At 40.1% G+C, this 18,948-nt stretch overlaps 2 protein-coding genes across 2 annotated transcripts; one reads left to right on the top strand and one right to left on the bottom strand.

Moving 5' to 3' along the window:
* Positions 1–36: 36 nt before the first annotated feature.
* LOC132958676 (mucin-2-like) lies at positions 37–9,864 on the bottom strand. Its single transcript, XM_061031652.1, has 11 exons — positions 9,723–9,864; positions 8,566–8,750; positions 8,198–8,338; positions 7,822–7,960; positions 7,405–7,582; positions 5,994–6,135; positions 5,123–5,266; positions 4,928–4,980; positions 2,529–4,820; positions 1,963–2,042; positions 37–1,685 (listed from the first exon to the last, which is right to left on the bottom strand). The coding sequence occupies exons 1-11, from the start codon at positions 9,834–9,836 to the stop codon at positions 1,578–1,580; spliced, it is 3,576 nt and encodes a 1,191-aa protein (XP_060887635.1). The 5' UTR covers positions 9,837–9,864; the 3' UTR covers positions 37–1,577.
* Positions 9,865–12,150: 2,286 nt separating this feature from the next.
* On the top strand, positions 12,151–18,280 carry LOC132958280 (type I phosphatidylinositol 4,5-bisphosphate 4-phosphatase-B-like). Its single transcript, XM_061031007.1, has 7 exons — positions 12,151–12,437; positions 13,796–13,977; positions 14,455–14,561; positions 15,223–15,334; positions 15,459–15,511; positions 15,605–15,695; positions 16,222–18,280. The coding sequence occupies exons 1-7, from the start codon at positions 12,335–12,337 to the stop codon at positions 16,363–16,365; spliced, it is 792 nt and encodes a 263-aa protein (XP_060886990.1). The 5' UTR covers positions 12,151–12,334; the 3' UTR covers positions 16,366–18,280.
* Positions 18,281–18,948: the final 668 nt, after the last annotated feature.

The raw sequence follows: 18,948 nt of genomic DNA, 5'->3' as shown, positions 1-18,948 counted from the left end.
ACCAAAAAAATCGGTCCATCACAGCCTCAGTTTTACTTCATGCTGGTTGGTGAATGAGGCCCATAATTACAGACTTGGACTGTTGACAAAAAATCCTCTCAAGAAAATTTAACGAGGTACCACATGTGTTGACTTAACGCAACTTTTGATAAATTAAGTGCATTAAAAATTGATTTTATTTCACATTTATAAATCTGATAACATGAGAAATAACTCAAACTTTCTAATTCCAAGCCTGAAGATAATAGTAACCACAGTAAAGGTTCATATGTGGTATGAAATCAAACTTTGGAAATTTAAACATTAAAAAATCCACATTGCCCACACTAACCCCATATGTTAATGAAGATAAGAAGTTCCTCTAAATGGACCTAGTGGCTTGTTGAACCAGAGGGGGTCACTGTGGTTGCAGCTTCCAGTCACACACTCTTCTTACAAAACTCAGAGACTGGAGTCTGATGGTATCCCAAGTTTCCCTGAGTTCCCAAGTGTTAACACCATGATTAAAGGCAAGGCAAGTTTATTTACAGAGTGCCATGCATATAAAGAACTCCATCATTACCCTTTCTTCACCATTATTTAGCAAAAATACAACATTTAAATACAAAATAAATACAAATATAATCGCCACAAGCATTGATTTTTCCACCTTTAAATTGTTGAATCTAAACAACACTGTTGCTCATGCCAAAGTCTTCTCAGAAGGTCATTTTCTATTTCTATTAGAAATGCGTTTTAAGTCAACTCGTCACTTGCATCAGGCCCCATAAAAAATGTTGTAGTTCTTGTTATGATGCGTCTCTGCTAAAAGAAGGTTACAGTGACTAAAGTATATTACAAATACAATTCTACAATTCATTAAGCAGTAGATTTGATCCAAAGCTATGAACATCAGAAAGTAAAAACACAAGCAATGATCTAGAGAGGAGGAAGCTGCCTCAGTAAATGCAAATGAACAGCTTTAACAATCCAACACAGGTGCTGACAGGAAGTGCAACATACCATCAGAACCATTACATATATAGGACATAACACAAAATACAACAAAAACACTTTTTTGTAAAACATGGACCTGCATGGTTTTACATCAACACAGTCTTAGCTTAACACATCCTTACAACCACACTCATACTGTGCACACAGACATCAAACTTGTCTGAATGTTTAAAATAATGGAGCAATTTGGAAAATTCGTTCACAGTTTCTGCCAGTGAAAGAATCCTATCAGTGGATAACTTGAGGGCGGCATTGGCTCAGTTTGAAAGGACCTGGGACCCATTGCGGAAATTGGGCTGGTAGCTGGAGAGATGCAAGTTGATTATCTGGGGACTGCCAAAGTACCACTGAGCAAGGCATCAAACCCCTAACTCCTTGGACACTCTTTAGTGTGCAACTCCTCAATCTGACATCTCTCCATTAATACATGTCCATAGGATCCTGTTTGTTTATGAGTGTGTATTTTGGCCTGTAAGTGTCTCAACAAATGAGTGAAAAAAGTTAAATTTCCCCTTGGTTTGAAAAAAAAAAAGTATTTCTCCTTCAGTTTTCAATTTGAAAGGTAGCAGAAAATACATTTTTCAGGTTATGTCAGCAGGGGGCGCTGATGTAGGCTCCAGTCTCACACTGCTCAAAAGGCGTAAAGTGATGTCTGATGGCAGCCCTCGTCTCACCAGTTCATCTTTGATCTGTAGATGAAAAAGAATCATTGGTATTCAGACATGTTGTTCCGGGGGAACATGTACAGTAGCAACATTTATCTGCTCTTTATGCCTCAGAGCAAACCCAGCTGTTAGCGGTGGGATTCTGACTCATCTGTAATCGTTGTAAAAGTAGCATGTTAAGGGATTTATTATTCAAAGCAGTATTCCATAATGGCAAAATGAAGTACAAACTTTGATAATTTTTTCAACAAAAACAAAATGTGTACCCATTCGATTACATATTGCTTAAGAGGACACTGACCTGTTGGATGACAGTGTTCCTGATGTGTTCATCAGACAGTGGAGATGATGAGGAAATCTTCATTCTCCAAACTACAACAACTAGTGGTGAAGAGAAGCAACATTACAACGCAGTTAAGGATTGATGTTTGAGTAACATGACTTCTTAAATCAGGACAGTAAGAAACATTTGTGAGGTACATAACTTTATAAAGTGCATGTTGGGAATATATGAGCCAAAGTTGACTTTAAGTCCACTAAGGGATTGTACCCTGGTCTCCTGGCTGAAAGTCCTTTGTGCTCAACCTATCCATTCTCCTCAACAACCCACCCAAGCTGACATTTTTACTCTCTGCACAGCCTAACTACTACTTCTAAAACATTGTGTGTTGATGAAGACGTAAGATCCTTGTATACTTAACATTGCAGATGTTTCTGTAGTACTGATGCATACTTTAACAAATGACAACACCATAATTTGGTATGACGCAGTCTTGGTCATTTCATGTACTTCTGTGAGACCAAACTGCTTCGTATATTTCCAAAAACATCATATTGGGGAAAACTTTTAACGTAGATAATACTCACTTTGGTTTGAGTCTTTGGTTGTACGTGTTGGCAAGGTTGTTATTCCCTCAGTTGTAGTATCTGGTGGTGGACTTGCAATTTTACTGGTTGACGAAGGAACAGTAGTTGGACTGAGTGTTGTACTGGTAGCTGTGGTAGTAGTAGTAGTATTCTGCATGGTTGTTGTTTGGGAAGCAGTGGTAGAATGAAGCTGTGATGTGGTATCTTGTATTGCTGTGGACGGAGTATTGGTTGTAGCTTGTGTTGTAGACGGTGTAGTGCTAGCTGTAGTTTGAATGTTCATTGTTGAAGGAACAGTAGTTGGACTGAGTGTTGTACTGGTAGCTGTGGTAATAGTAGTGGTATTCTGCATGGTTGTTGTTGGGGAAGCAGTGGTAGAATGAAGCTGTGATGTGGTATCTTGTATTGCTGTGGACGGAGTATTGGTTGTAGCTTGTGTTGTAGACGGTGTAGTGCTAGCTGTAGTTTGAGTGGTTATTGTTGAAGGAAGAGTAGTTGGACTGAGTGTTGTACTGGTAGCTGTGGTAGTAGTAGTAGTATTCTGCATGGTTGTTGTTTGGGAAGCAGTGGTAGAATGAAGCTGTGATGTGGTATCTTGTATTGCTGTGGATGGAGTATTGGTTGTAGCTTGTGTTGTAGACGGTGTAGTGCTAGCTGTAGTTTGAATATTCATTGTTGAAGGAACAGTAGTTGGACTGAGTGTTGTACTGGTAGCTGTGGTAATAGTAGTGGTATTCTGCATGGTTGTTGTTGGGGAAGCAGTGGTAGAATGAAGCTGTGATGTGGTATCTTGTATTGCTGTGGACGGAGTATTGGTTGTAGCTTGTGTTGTAGACGGTGTAGTGCTAGCTGTAGTTTGAATGTTCATTGTTGAAGGAACAGTAGTTGGACTGAGTGTTGTACTGGTAGCTGTGGTAGTAGTAGTGGTATTCTGCATGGTTGTTGTTGGGGAAGCAGTGGTAGAATGAAGCTGTGATGTGGTATCTTGTATTGCTGTGGACGGAGTATTGGTTGTAGCTTGTGTTGTAGATGGTGTAGTGCTAGTTGTAGTTTGAATGTTCATTGTTGAAGGAACAGTAGTTGGACTGAGTGTTGTACTGGTAGCTGTGGTAATAGTAGTGGTATTCTGCATGGTTGTTGTTGGGGAAGCAGTGGTAGAATGAAGCTGTGATGTGGTATCTTGTATTGCTGTGGACGGAGTATTGGTTGTAGCTTGTGTTGTAGACGGTGTAGTGCTAGCTGTAGTTTGAGTGGTTATTGTTGAAGGAAGAGTAGTTGGACTGAGTGTTGTACTGGTAGCTGTGGTAGTAGTAGTATTCTGCATGGTTGTTGTTGGGGAATCAGTGGTAGAATGAAGCTGTGATGTGGTATCTTGTATTGCTGTGGATGGAGTATTGGTTGTAGCTTGTGTTGTAGACGGTGTAGTGCTAGCTGTAGTTTGAATATTCATTGTTGAAGGAACAGTAGTTGGACTGAGTGTTGTACTGGTAGCTGTGGTAATAGTAGTGGTATTCTGCATGGTTGTTGTTGGGGAATCAGTGGTAGAATGAAGCTGTGATGTGGTATCTTGTATTGCTGTGGACGGAGTATTGGTTGTAGCTTGTGTTGTAGACGGTGTAGTGCTAGCTGTAGTTTGAGTGGTTATTGTTGAAGGAAGAGTAGTTGGACTGAGTGTTGTACTGGTAGCTGTGGTAGTAGTAGTAGTATTCTGCATGGTTGTTGTTGGGGAATCAGTGGTAGAATGAAGCTGTGATGTGGTATCTTGTATTGCTGTGGATGGAGTATTGGTTGTAGCTTGTGTTGTAGACGGTGTAGTGCTAGCTGTAGTTTGAATGTTCATTGTTGAAGGAACAGTAGTTGGACTGAGTGTTGTACTGGTAGCTGTGGTAGTAGTAGTATTCTGCATGGTTGTTGTTGGGGAAGCAGTGGTAGAATGAAGCTGTGATGTGGTATCTTGTATTGCTGTGGACGGAGTATTGGTTGTAGCTTGTGTTGTAGACGGTGTAGTGCTAGCTGTAGTTTGAATGTTCATTGTTGAAGGAACAGTAGTTGGACTGAGTGTTGTATTTGTCGCTGTGGAAGTAGTCAAAGAAGTTGTACTCTGCGTGGTTGTTGGTGTAGTAGTGGTGAGATTTAGTGGTGATGTTGCATTTTGTGTTGATGCATGCGTAGACTTGGTTATAGCTGGTGTGGTTCTGGTTGTGGTTGGAGTGGTAGTTGCTGAGTGAATGTTGGTTGTATTCTCTGTGGTTGTTTTAGCAACTGTTGGAGTTGAAGTTACGATTTCTTGGTCTGTAAACACAAGTGAACATGAAAATAGAAAATTTCCGAACTTTGGAATGGAGGAAATTAAAAATGGAATTTGAAAACATGAAAGAACAAGGAAGGTTTCTACTTACAGTTTCCAACAGTAACAATTACACATCTTAGCTCTGAGTGATACTTCCTTGAACTGTGGAATTGAATGTGGAAACTTGTTTAGAAAATGATTTCACAAGTTATTGCATTTACAGTACTATGTAAAAGATATATCTACAGTTTACCATATGCTGTACTTTGCTAATGGTAAATCATTTATGTAAGAAGTGGCCCACCCTTTTTTTGCCTGCACTACAAAGCAGATGGGGTGGCTTTCTCCATCCTCTCTCTCAGACGGCGTCCATTTCAGGATGAACTGTCCCGCTTCTGTTGTGATCTTGTCAATGTCGTATGGCCCGCTGAACAGCAGCTCAGAAATCCTTCAACACAACAGAACAAGGATAGGTTTGACAAGCTGTCAGATAAGTATTTGAAAATGTTTTGTCCAAAGATGAAGCAAAAATATTTTTGTTGTTGTGAAGACATGGTTGGAATTTCACCGTAACCTGATATCTGACTCAGCTATTTTTTTTAATGCTGTTTCCTTCATTGTGGTTGTTGTGAGTAAGCTGGAAATGTGTGAGTCAAATGTGCCGATTATTATTCCTTTGGTTGTTGTTGGTAATAGTGGTCAAACCAGTACCAGCGTCAAAAAACTCTTAAGTTTCTGCAACAATTTGTTAACAGGTTATAACACAGAACAGGTAGGAGTTTGGGAAGTTTTCATATCTTTTAGGCATTAAAGGTACAAAGGTAGTCTACAACTTACTTTATTGATAGCGTTCATGTTCTGGATGTTCCAATACATTGTACTAGTTATTCTGATGATTGTTGTAGTTTTGAACTAACAATACAGTGTTATCTTACTTCATCTTTATGTGCAAATCTGCCAACAGCACTATAAAGCTGGTTATGTTCTTGTTGCAGTCTTGTCAAACATGTCATGGGCAACATGTCTTAAGCTACACAAAACAACATTCCTTGTGCAACCGAAAAGTATTTAAGTACATATTTATGTGGATAAAACTTTCTTATCCAATCAGAGAAAGTTCTGCAGTTATTTTGATTTATTTTCTCTTATAAATGTCTTCATTTTTTTTTACATACTTGGAATTCTTTGCCTCTGCATTGATTGGGATGTGAATCGTCTGATTGACGGGGGTTTTCAGCCAAGCTCTATTTGCTGGAGTGGGAGGCAGAAATTTAGGCAGAAAGAGTCCCTCGGTGCAGGACGGCACCTTACCATCCACTGGAACAAGATGAAAAGCACAAATTTTGATTAGATTAGAACATTTCTTTAATCCCCAGTGGAGAAACTCATTTGCCACCTGGTCAAGTTATTAAATAACAAACACCACTGAAACCATCAGAGGCTTTACAGCCATGAATCAGAGCCACAACTTAAAATTAAAATATCTGACTTCTGCTGGAACAAAGAACCTTCTAAGTCATTCAGTATACCACAGAGGCATCACCAGACTTCGCTCACTGAAGGAGCTGTCCATTAAAAACACTGTGCAAAGGATCGCCTTCAAAGATCAGAAACTTTTTTAGTTTGGTCCTCGAGGGTAACCTCAAGTGAGTCTGGGGTTTTGCAATTGCAGAGCCAGCTAATCAGCAGTCTGCTTGTCAGATTTCCTCTCAGACCGTGATGAGTTCACGCAGGTGTTAACTGTCAGACATCAGACATTCATTGAACATTGTCTGGGCAAAAATTCCAGAACAACTCATTGTATTGTTCTCCATTACGACACCAACAGGGGCGCGGTATGGTGGGTGTCAAGCTGAAGTTTTCTAAAGACGACATTTCTAGTTGGTTTTTCCAGTCTGCCCACCTTTCCTCTTGTTCCAAGATTTTTCTAATAATTCATTGAAATATCTTGACATGTACTTTTTAGATTGGACCAAAGTTTGGTACAAACATTCATGCTTCAAGACAATGACTTGGACATCCACATTTAATGTTTTTGTCACCAGTGGTGTCAACACTATTCATGACATCATGAAAGTCATTTGTTAAACATTTAATTTCCTTGATAGAGCAACTGAAGGGAAACAGGGAAATAGATGTAGTTGATTGTAACCTGGGTTATACATGGTGAGTATACGATTCAATTTCATATATTGGGATCGGTGCTCTACCAACTGAGTTATACCAGAGCCCCAATGAGTATTAGCACCAGTTTTGACTTGAGTCTAGTATATGTAAGTAAGTAAATGTCTGTTCAGTGTGAAACACTTCTTTTCATATACTTACATTAGATATTTCCTGTTCAAATTCATGTTTTTTTTTCATAACCCTCACCTTAGTAGACCAAGTAGTGGCACCAGTTTGGTGCCTTCCAATGTTATAAACGTTGTGAGTATTATTCCACAAAAATGTTAATTGTCATGTTGTTTACTTTGCTGAATAGGTTCGATAACATTCCTGAAAAACCAAATCCCTCACTGAAGATCAGTTGAACTTGAACTCCGCTGTAGCTTAATATCTTCGTGCTGTCAGAACATCAAGTCTTACCTCTTAAAACAAACTGTAGTGGTAGTTTACTGATCGGGTCGTTGCTAGTTTTCAACTCCTTAGAGCCGTTTGTGTCAGTCAGGATGATCTTCTGTTGGGGAAAGTCCTCCAACACCAGCTGGACGACGTAAGGACCTTCATCGCTGCTGTCTGTGGGGCTGAACGACAGAGTGCAGGACTACAAAGGAGAAACAAGGTGTCTGTCAGAAAGTGAAATAACTTTGATCGGAATTTTGGATATTAGGTATTTTAGAAAAACAACCCCACTCTTTCTTTTCCATTAATCCAGTTTACGACAGACACAACCATAGTTGCATATTGGCTTCTTGGCTTGTTCTCTTAGTTTTTATGTTCACACTGAAACTAAAATGCTAAATTAAACTTAATTAAAAGTTTCTGTGGACCGTTGCTACTCACAGTTGAGAGTTCGAGAACAGATGGTGGTGTGCAGGGGTTACACTCTGACAGTGACTTGTTTCCATATCTGCATTTAACCTTGTCTCCATCGGGGTCGAACGCCAACAGGTTGAAATCTCTCTGACAGTTCGAAGGAACTCTGAGAAAAAAGAGAATTCAGATTCCAGACAAAGACTTTAAAGTCAGAAATCTGATTTTTTTTTCACAGAAATCAAGCACCTGATATCCTCCTTTTCATGTGTATACGCAGAGTTTTCAGTCTTGTCGGATTTATAAGGCACAGAAACTGCTTGTAATTTATTGATTCCACAGTGTGGCTCCGAATTGAGAATTAAAAAGAACTAGAAGTAGAAACACAATGGTTGTGTTTTCTCACCTCAAAGCGGGCAGGATGGTGGTCTGGGGTGATCTGTTGGCCTCGTTGGTGTCAGACCGGTTCCTTAGCTCCACCAGAGTCAGAGCTTCCCATGACGAGATGTCATTTACGACGTCATCTATCCAGTTACCTCCACTTAACCTGTTGTGGAAACCCATGGGAAAGATGTGGATAAGTACTGAAGATGTGTAAACCTTTTACTTTTCAACTCCTTATGTGAAATCTGTTACTAAATCTTTGCAATGTTCAGAAAATGTTGGAGAATAAATCTGTGAATTCATTGAGATTTTGGACTGTTATACTATTGACATTCTCTATCTTAGGTTATAAAAGTGTAAAGTAGTGTAATACTCTGACTGATCACTCACTCCAGGTAAAAAGGAGCGTTGCTGGGAACCTGTCGGGTCATGACCCCCTCTCTCTGACACCACTCTCCGCTGCTCTCCTCCACCTTGTGTAGCTCTACGCTCTGAGTCCCACAGTCCCCTAAGAAGCACTTCCACGAGTCTGAATCATCGCAAGAGCGGAAGTTCAGCTTGTAGCGAAGGACCACCTGTGGTGTTAAATTACAAAGAAAACCGGTTTTAGCCTACACAACGATATTAGAAATGGGTGGTTTATTTGAATGCTTACATGGGGAAAGCTGCTACTTTTAAACACATTTTTGTTGTTTATTACAGAAAAGCAGCAACATCCAGTGTTGAAAAATGAAGCCAATGCGGAAGTGCAAAAATCCTGCAGTTCATCAAGTGTCCACTAGAGGCTGACTCCAGGAACACAGGAAGTCACATACACACAACAGGCAAAAAATACTTTTTCGCAGCATAAATTGACATGTTTAAAGCCTGGTACAAATAACAGCTCTGTTTTGATTTTGAAAACGATACGTGTTATTGATAGTTAGGCGCGTAGCTGACATGATTGACAGGTGGGCGTCATGTAACGGTTTGTCAAGAGGCTTAAAACCACCTCAGCTCCAGCTCTCAGCCTGTCGTTAGTTTGACTGAAAGTTAGACTGAGACAGCATTTCCAGCATGGCGGCTGCTGCAGATGAGCCTCCAGCTCCCCCTGCAGGAACAGGTGTCTGACGTCACTCAAGCTTCGTCCTTTAATATTTACAGTCTATGATTACAGCACTTTTCACTCCTCACCACTGAACTATTGTTCTATGTATGCTTTATGAGCTTGATAGTTCAACATTTCATTTTGAATGCTCGTAAATAGAAAGCAAAGTTAACCAAAGTCAAATCCCTAATATGTTTGCACAAACATAGCCAATAAATCTCATTCTGATTTGTTGTTTATCCAGCTGAAAAATCTTGTTGTTTTCTTGAGATAACTGGGATATAATGACATGCTCCAGAGAAAAGTGTAAACTCCCTTAATGCTTTAAAGAACATGCATAAAGTCCTCTTTTGTGCTGTTTTTGGAGATTCTTACTTACTTTCTCACCTTAATCCCAGCAATAATGTAAAAACTTTTATCGAATGGTTGCAACTTCTACCAGATAGAAATCTGCACATACCTCAATAGATCCGTTTGTGTGAGGGGTTTTTGGGTAGTAGGTCATCACAGTCCCGTAAAAGTGAGTCGCCTGGGTGCTGCAGACCAGCAGTAACAACAGCAGAGAGCAAAGCATTGTGAATGTGTGAGTCTCCCCGTGCAAAGACAAGTGAACTGACATTGAAGCGTGATTCAACTTTCAGAGGGATTCCTTTTAACTACCTCCCTCCCACTCACATCTATTCATATCAAACATTAAACAAGGAAACAGTGTGGTATGAGGAAATAGTCTTTTCTGAATGCTTTCAAAACAACGTATCTGCTCTCAAATGAATGGAACAAAGAGCGAATAAAACGTACTCTCCATTGTATTTTCCTTCTCGCTCTCCTACACAAAAATCTCGCGCTCAATAAACAGAGTTTTTATTGTGCGGTCAAAATCAGCCAAAATAAAAGTAAAAATTAAAAAAAACTTTACATAAATGTAATAGAATTTACCCTTTACAAGTTTGTGTCAGGGCCTTGCCAATGTTCTTAAATGTAAGTTAGGTTTTAGCCACTGGGGGGCAGTAGAAGAAAATCTTAAAATTAACATTTAAAAAAATTAAAATTGATGTATTGCTTATTATGGTAACATAAGAAACACTGCACATATAGCAGTTATTTAATAATTATTTTGTTGGCACTTGATGTATAGGTCCAATATTTGCTCCCTTTTACCTCTGTTTTTGGCCTCCACCAACGCATGAGGGAAATATCTGAAGCTAAATTATTCACTGTAGCTAGCCTAGATCCCCTCCTGTGTTATCTCTATGATTAAACTGATGAACGATAAGCTTTCACAGCTTCTGGTTGCATCTCTTTATTATAGAAAGAAAAAAACATTAAAAAACATAATTGGTTACTCTTTGACTCCAAAGATTGCAGATAAAGAGAGAAGGAAGGGCGTTGTTGAAATATGATTTTGACAACGTGTGCACTATGTGATCGATATGGTAAATGGAGCCTAAGATACGATGAGTTATTCTGGAACTTTTGCGCCAACAATGAACAATGAATGTTTGATGTCAACACTCAACACCTACGTAAGCTCGTCACTGTCTGAGAGGAAATCCGAGACTCAGACTGTCGAGTTCTTAATTGAAGTTTGTCCTATTCACGACATGGATCTCATCTATAGACTTGTTTGTTAGATTTGTGACACTAATCTCTGACTTCAGACGATTGTATTTGTACATACTGTGCTTGCAACATGACACACTTTTCGAAGACAGGTAACGCAGTATGACGATGGACGATGACGTGGGGCTTTGAGTGGTGTTCTGTTATGATGAATGGATCAGTCGACTTCCACCAAGGAGACTTTTGTGCCCTGTTCAAACCAACAATCCAACATAATCTACATAGAATTCTTATTTAAAGGCTTCATATGCGATTTTTCACACTTAAATGTAGAAATCAAGTATCTCCTCTGAAAATAACTCTGAGTCATGACTGTCTACAATGGGTGTAACACCCGAGTCCCACTGTCTGTGATGTTTTCAGAGTTTTCAGAGTCCTATCTTCAGTTTGTTTACATCGCCAGGACGGCCAACTGACTCCTCCCCTCGTGTATAAAAGTTGTTTAATTGAGGGACTAGAGAAAAGAAGAATAACATACTGTACTCACTGCTTAACTGTGTTTCTAGATCACGCTCATTTCAGGTAAATTTACATGCAGTGTGAAGATACGAGCAAAATAAAGATCGCTAGCATTAGCATGCTAACACAACAATGCAGCGCGAGTTGTTTTGGTTTCATGCTGGTGCTCAAGGGCGACATCTGCTGGATCAAAAAATCACATATAAAGCCTTTAATGAGTAATAGTGCAGTTAATTGGACCTGAGGCTGTACAAAACATGTTGCAGAAGATAAACATGTCCTTGATTTAAGCCTACTTTTTGACTCAAGTTTTTTGTCCTAGCACACATTAGCGACCCGTTGAAAATAGCTACTCGTCCCGTTCTAGGGTCCCAACCCACCAGTTTAGAACCACTGATAGGCCTATAATTAGTAATAATGATAATAATAGTTTTTGCTTTGTTTTTTGTTGTTTCCTGTCAAAGCGTCTTTGAGTATTTAGAAAAGCGCTATATAAATCTAATTTATTATTATTATTATTATTATTATTATTATTATTATAACAGATTAGGGAAAATGAATAATATGAATGTTAATCAAAAAGGAAGGAAGTAAATAAACCAAAACATTGGTTCCTTATTTGAAAGTAGCCTATTTACAAACTGAGCAAAAGGTCGCTGTGTTTCAGTATTTGAACGCGGCCCGAACTGTCAAACGGACCAACGGCTCATTTACCGTCATCGAACCCACCCATCCCCTCCGAGCTCGCCCATTGGTCGAGGGACCTGTCCGTCATAGCCGTGACTCAGATCCCTGTCATGTGACCGATGTTTTTGTTTTTTCGCTTCCGCCTTCTGTTCTCGCAGTGTCATGTGGGACTCAAACTAACAGCTTTTGGGATTAAAAAGAGCTGCGTGACTCTTCACAGGAATCTCTTGCAGCCGCCGCCGCAGCAAAGTCTCCTCCTGAGGTTTAAAATACAGAAAAAAAGAGCCCGGGGGTCCGTTGGGAGCGATGTCGGACGGGGAACGGTCGCCGCTGCTGTCCGAGCAGCACGACGGGACCAACGGCTTCTCTCCGGGAGGCGGCTCGCACGGATATCTGTCAAAACCTCAGAGTATGTCACCTGTCCCCTTCACCCACTCAACCACACACACACACACACACACACACACAAACACACACTCACACACACTCACTTAAAGGTCAAACATTGACTATTTGGTTCTTAATTACTCAAAGTGAACATCCCGTAAGCAAGCGTCACTTTTAGTGCGCAAGCTAGCTAGCAGTTAGCTAACCTATTTAGCTTCGTTAATGTGATTGAAAATTAAGTTTAAACACTATTAAATTAAGATTATCAAAGTGTGTAGGCGTCCGCAATGTAGTCAGAGTGATATCACACATTTTACAGTCATGTCAGTAACATAAAAACTGAAGTTATAATGTAAAAACGAACGATTATAACTTATTAATGGGAGTGGTGTTACGATGAAAATTGTGACCGTGCTAACTGTTGTCGTTGTCGTAGTTACACCAGATTTAGAAAATGGAAAGTGTCCTACAGAGTGCCTGTTTTTTTTGTTTATTCAGTAAATAACTTGTTGCTATTTCTGACATTATAGTAATAAATAAACAAGTAGGCATTCGCTGTGTAAACCACTGAGTTTACTAGAGGTCACCAGTTAACACGGTCACGCTTTATACCGTAACACCGGTTTGTAGGTTGTTTGCATCTTGCACTGGGGTTCGTACTTAAACACTGTTTTAAAACCACACTATGCTTTACTTTCATAATCGATCATTCCCTGTTTATATTAGTCAAAACATTTCTATTTCATATTTCCTCTTTCCTCTCATATTTTATTTTTTATTCATTCTTAATTTTTCTTTTTTTAATTTAAATTGTACTGTGTTCTCTTTTTGTTTGCAATCTTTTCTCTTTGCTGCTGTAACACTGTACATTTCCCCATTGTGGGATAAATAAAGGATTATCTTATATATGTTTAGTTGCAAATAATTTCTTGTTAACTGTGAAATTAAACCGTCTTTCTGTGCTTCATCTCATAGATTAAGACCTGCTGGTGTGTTGCTAACAGATCAGCATCATGTTGTAACTGATCAAATCTTCTCACAGTATTTGATTATCAGCACATGACTCACTGTAGGTTGATAATTTGTGTGAAGGGGATTTCAATGTAGCACAGATACGAGTCTCACAATCAGATAACCACAGGGAGGAACAACAAGTTTCACTCACTGTATCAGCGTTAAAGCTACTCGACGACTGACTGTCTGTACGCTGTGTGCTCTACTACACATCAAAGTTGTAATCTGAGCCTGCACACTCTCCTCTGTGAGCACGCTATGTATAAAAACTAGAACAACTAACACACATATTGTGATACAACCTTCAGTGAGTTTTCACACGTTTTCACATTTATTCATTCTTCCTGTTTTGCTCTTTCCCGCCAGGTTTGGCGCCGTTCCCCAGCGCATTAGTACCCGGCGAGCCTCCGCCCCCGTACTCGCCGCAGGGCAGCCCGGACAGCAGCAGCGCTCCGGTCATCAGCTGCCGGGTCTGTCAGAGCGCCATCTCTGTGGAGGGCAAGACGCACCAACACGTGGTGAAGTGCAGCATCTGCAACGAAGCCACGGTGAGTCATGCACTGTAGAGAGAGGGGGTTCAGGCAGAAACTACATCAGTCTCTGGGCCCCTAAAAACATCAAAAATGTCTGAACCTGCGTTTGATGAGGTTGCATTTTATCCATAGTGACATCATCATCTGCCCAATGAAAAACCTTTTCTCTGAATCAGCTGCTACTGGCATCACTTCATGACACATTATTTACAGATGTGTTGATGTCTGTCAACAGGGTCGTTTAGTGCCGCTAACAATGTTGAACATGCATCAGTGCATCTCAGTCAGAAACGCTAAATCAGCATTTATTTTAAGCTGAAAGACACATTTCACCATCCGGACAGTTTCCTGTCTCAGGAAGTCTTCCCATCCCCCCCTGATGAAACTCAGAGAAGATGGAGCCGCTTTTAACAACCTAAAATAGGGAAACTCTAAAGCTAAAAGTTCAGTCTTTTAGGTTTCTTATCCTTTCCTTCTTTTGTGTCTCTGCAGCCCATAAAGAACGCCCCCGTTGGGAAGAAGTACGTCCGCTGTCCGTGTAACTGTCTGCTGATCTGCAAAGTCACGTCGCAGAGGATCGCCTGTCCCAGACCGTACTGGTGAGATGGAGAAAACAGAGCGGGATTATCTCCCCCCCCCTCATGTCTCAGTTTTTTTGGCTCTTAATCGCTCCATCTGTTCTGGAGAAAGCTATTCATCGACACACATTCACGGAAGTGTTGTTTTCAAATCTGCCTGTTGCAGCCGGCCAAAAGATGTTTATCATGGTGCTTTGAATTTAAACGCTCCATAAGAGAAGAGTTCTCCTACAATAAAATCATCTAGAGGGATTTTTATTTTAGTATCCACTCTCACTTTTTGAGTTAAGACAATCTTGCGTCGATTTGGGACTCTGCTTTGAAGTGACAAATGTAATCGTGTACGCACAGAGAGACTCCAAAACGTTCAGCAGAGGTTTCAAAAGATTTGAGATTCATTAAATTATTTTTCTTCTGTTTATAAAATGCAAAATATTTAAAGGTAGAGTCAGTAGAAATGTTCACTGCAGTCATTTGATCCATTTATGAGATGAAGACATTGATTATATAAGTTTTAACAAACTGTGAAATGTCAGGCGCTAGTGGTGTCTCTCACTTCTCATCACAAACAGCTTATGTGGAAGTGGTCAGGTTGTCCTTTTGTGACCTGAAATCTACGTGACATTGAAGTGAAACAACAAATCAGTTTTTAAAACAAACAACATCTCTGCTTTTGTGTCAGTAAACGCGTCATCAACCTGGGACCGGTCCACATCGGCAGGGACAGTCCTGAACCGCAGCGTCAGCCCGTCGGCGTCAGGATCATCTGTGGGCACTGCACCAACACATTCCTGGTAGGTCACACACACACACACACACACACACACACACACACACACACACACACACACACACACACACACACACAGCTTCCCCCCGACACACACACACATTAACACTTCACTCTCTCTCTTTCAGTGGACAGAGTTTTCAGACCGAACCTTGGCCCGGTGTCCACACTGCCGAAAAGTGTAAGAACAGAAACAGCTCTGTTTTATGTTTTTGTGCGTCTTTCTTTTTTTTTTTTTTTAGCCATCGGTAACATTTTCCGGTTTCATTTCCAGCTCCTCTATTGGTCGGCGGTACCCGAGGAGGAGGAGCCTGCTGTGCTTCATGCTGTTCGTTTTCCTCGCCGCCTCCACTGCAGGACTCATAGTGAGTGTCTTTGAGTGTGTGGGAAGCAGGGTTTGGGAAATTAGCCAAATATGGGTGGGTTATTTTTTTGTTTTTGCGGTGGTGGGTGAATATGCTCAACCTAGCAGCCCCCTGTGGTGGGTAAGTAAAAGTAACAAACGACATGAATCCAGGTCTCCTGTTTGTTTCCGCTCTGACTTAAAAGCCAGGCGGGTCCTGCGCACTCACTGACTCCGCCACCTCGTGTCAGAGCTGGTGTCAGTGTTTGCAATGATAGGCTGTGTGCTCAGTTGAGCGTAGTGTTAGCATCACAGATTAGCATCACCTTTACAGCGGGGTCTACCTGCTGAAGTCTTTCAACTGGTTTCTCATTAAGTCCTGACGTCACCTGACAGGTCATGTGATACAAAGCAATGAACGATATACGCTAGAAATACAAGACGGTCATGATAGAGAACCACGGGACAAGTGACCTATCCTCCTGTGACCCCCGCCCCCCCTTCAGATTTCTCTTCATCTCACACGTGTGTCTCTTTGCGTCCTTCAGTTTGGAACATGGAGTCACGCGCAGCAGTCCAAAGGGATCTACGTTTCCTGGGTGCTTCTGATCCTGCTCCTGCTGTTCACCTTCGCAAGAACCCTCTACTGGAGGTGTCTGAAAATCAGCGACCCCATATCCAGCATGACATAAGAGACAGAGTGAGGGAGAAAGACAAGTGTGGAGGAAGGAAGGAAGGAAGGAAGGAAGGAAGGAAAGGAAGGTGAGAGTGTCGGGGTAATGAAAAGAAAAGGCCAACACGGCGTCATTGTGGAGAAGAACAGAACAAAAAAAACATCATAAATTCATGAAAAATGGTAAGAGAGGGAACAAAACCAATTTGAGTAAAGAGAGAATAAAACAGAAGATGCAAAAAATAAATCTCCACGTTAACGCCATATTGGATTAACCATTTTTTATGACCTTCCCGGCGTCAAAGAGAACTCGATTCTATGATTTCTTCTTCTTCACTTTTACAAACTGGGGACGGTAGGTTGAATGTTTGCAGAGAGAAGATAAAAATAAAAAGGAAGGAGATTTGAGATGAAGACAGAACTGTTGAACTGTTCCTTTAACAGGTGAATCTTAAAAATAAATCTGATTTGATGGATTTATAAAATGAGTCATTGGATCGGTCTGTGATCAAAATGTAACTACAAAGAAGTCAAAACATCTCAAAGACCTCAAATGAAAATATTATACCGTTTAAACAAAGATTGTGTGTTTTGGGGCTTTGTTGTTTTAATGTGATGATTTAATGGATGATGAAATCAAAGTAACTGCTGTTAATGTTTTATTCACACAGAGAGGCATTTCTTCAGTCTATCATAATACATGCTTACATCAGACACTAATGAATTATCTGATGGGGGAAATGTGATTATTTGAGGATATTTATTAATCAAACTAGACGGGCATTAGTTTGGGGAAAGTGGCATCATTTTCTTTGTTTTTTTTTTTAAAGTTTTGTAAATGTCAGCATCTAGCAGCTTCTCACTGGGCATTTAAAAAAAATATTATGAAATCTTTTTTGTTTAAAGGTCACATATTATTCAAAATCCACTTCACTATGTTCCTCTAACTCTAACATGTGTCTCTAGTCCGTCTACAAACCCCCCAATGATGAGAAAAGTCCATCCTCTCCGTCTTTTCCCTGCTCCACTTTTCAGAAAATGTGTGTTTAAACAGGCCGTTTGAAGATGTTTCCTTCATGACATCACAAAGGGTAGTAGCCCCTCCCCCAGGTGGGTGACACTCCCACAGCTAGGTGTTTGTTCTGCCCTCTGAGTCTGCCTTCTCACCGTAAACAATAGGACATGGAGCGAGAAAGCACCGAGTACACCCAAGCCCTTCCAGAGAGGGGGCGTGGTCAGACACAGCTCATTTACATATTTAAAGGTACAGACACAGAAACAGCCTGTTCTGAGCAGGGCTGAAATAGAGAGGTTTATAGACATGATCAAATACAGGATCACAGTGGATTTAGAACAAGAAACTTCACACACATGTTTTGAGGAGATCTGAGACTTATTTAAACTGAAGAAGAGGAGGAGGATATGTCACCTTTAATTCAAGAAAGATAAATGCCATGTATTCTAAACTGAAAAAAACATGAAGAGTTGACTGGAAATGTATTCAATTCTAAAACAATAAGTCAGTCATAAACAGTTAAACATGTTTGAGTCACTAATATGCAGTAAACCACTTTAAGCACACACACACACACACACACATTTCACATCAACATTATTGAAATCCAACTGAATGAACTGACACACTTCTAAAAGCTCGCCGAGTGTTTCTCTCTCTCTCTCTCTCTCTCTCTCTCTCTCTCTCTCTGTTAATCTGTAAATACATTCAGTGGATGTCGATGAATTTTGGACTGTATAGAATCATCCAAGCTGTTGCTTCCCCCTTGTGGCTGATTAATGTACCTGCTGACTGTGAAACATGTTGCACTACACTGTACTGATGTACTACTTACTGTATGGGTTTTGTCAATATTATTACGCTTGTTTTTTTGTTTTTTTTGTATATTGTGAAACAAAGTAATAATTTTAACAATGTGCTATGGCTCAAATCTGTCTTTCTTTTTTCACAATTCAAGGTTAAAAGTACGACATTTATCCCTTGTTTTTGTTCATAAATTTCAGAATATTTAGTGTTTAGGGTTCAGAAGTCAGTATAGGGAAATATATAGTAGTAGAAGTAGTAATTTATTTCTACTACTAAAAAAGCAATTTGACCGAAAAGGTGTAGGCTGAAGCTTTAGCTTATTACGCCTACCCTTGTTACAAATTGTATTATTTAAGACACTACTAGTTTGGTTACAAAAAAACAAAACATATCAGAACAAAATTTGTTCCAAGAATTTATTTCAAAACAAAACAAATGAAACAAACAAAAAACAAAACAGAAGTCACACTCACAAAAAATATATGTAAGAATACTGGCAGAAAATGTTGAAGCTCTGTTTGTCTTATGTCCTATAGACTTCCTGAAGAGTTCTTAGGAAAGGTTTGGATTGCCTAGTGTGAGTGCACCCTAAGATTCACTTTATGTACATTAATTTTAAAAGATGTAAGGCTGATTTGAATAGTTGTAGCAGTTGGAGTCAGCAGCAGGCCGTCCCCACCAACGGTCCAGATGAACCTACAAGACGAGAGATCCCAGGAGCGACCAGGAAGATACACATATGGTAAGTTACTTAAATTGTGCATGAAGATTTATAGTGTC

Source organism: Labrus mixtus, chromosome 23, assembly GCF_963584025.1.
Source record: "Labrus mixtus chromosome 23, fLabMix1.1, whole genome shotgun sequence".
NCBI classification, from domain to species: Eukaryota; Metazoa; Chordata; class Actinopteri; order Labriformes; family Labridae; genus Labrus; species Labrus mixtus.
This window is presented reverse-complemented; position numbering and strand designations above follow the sequence as displayed.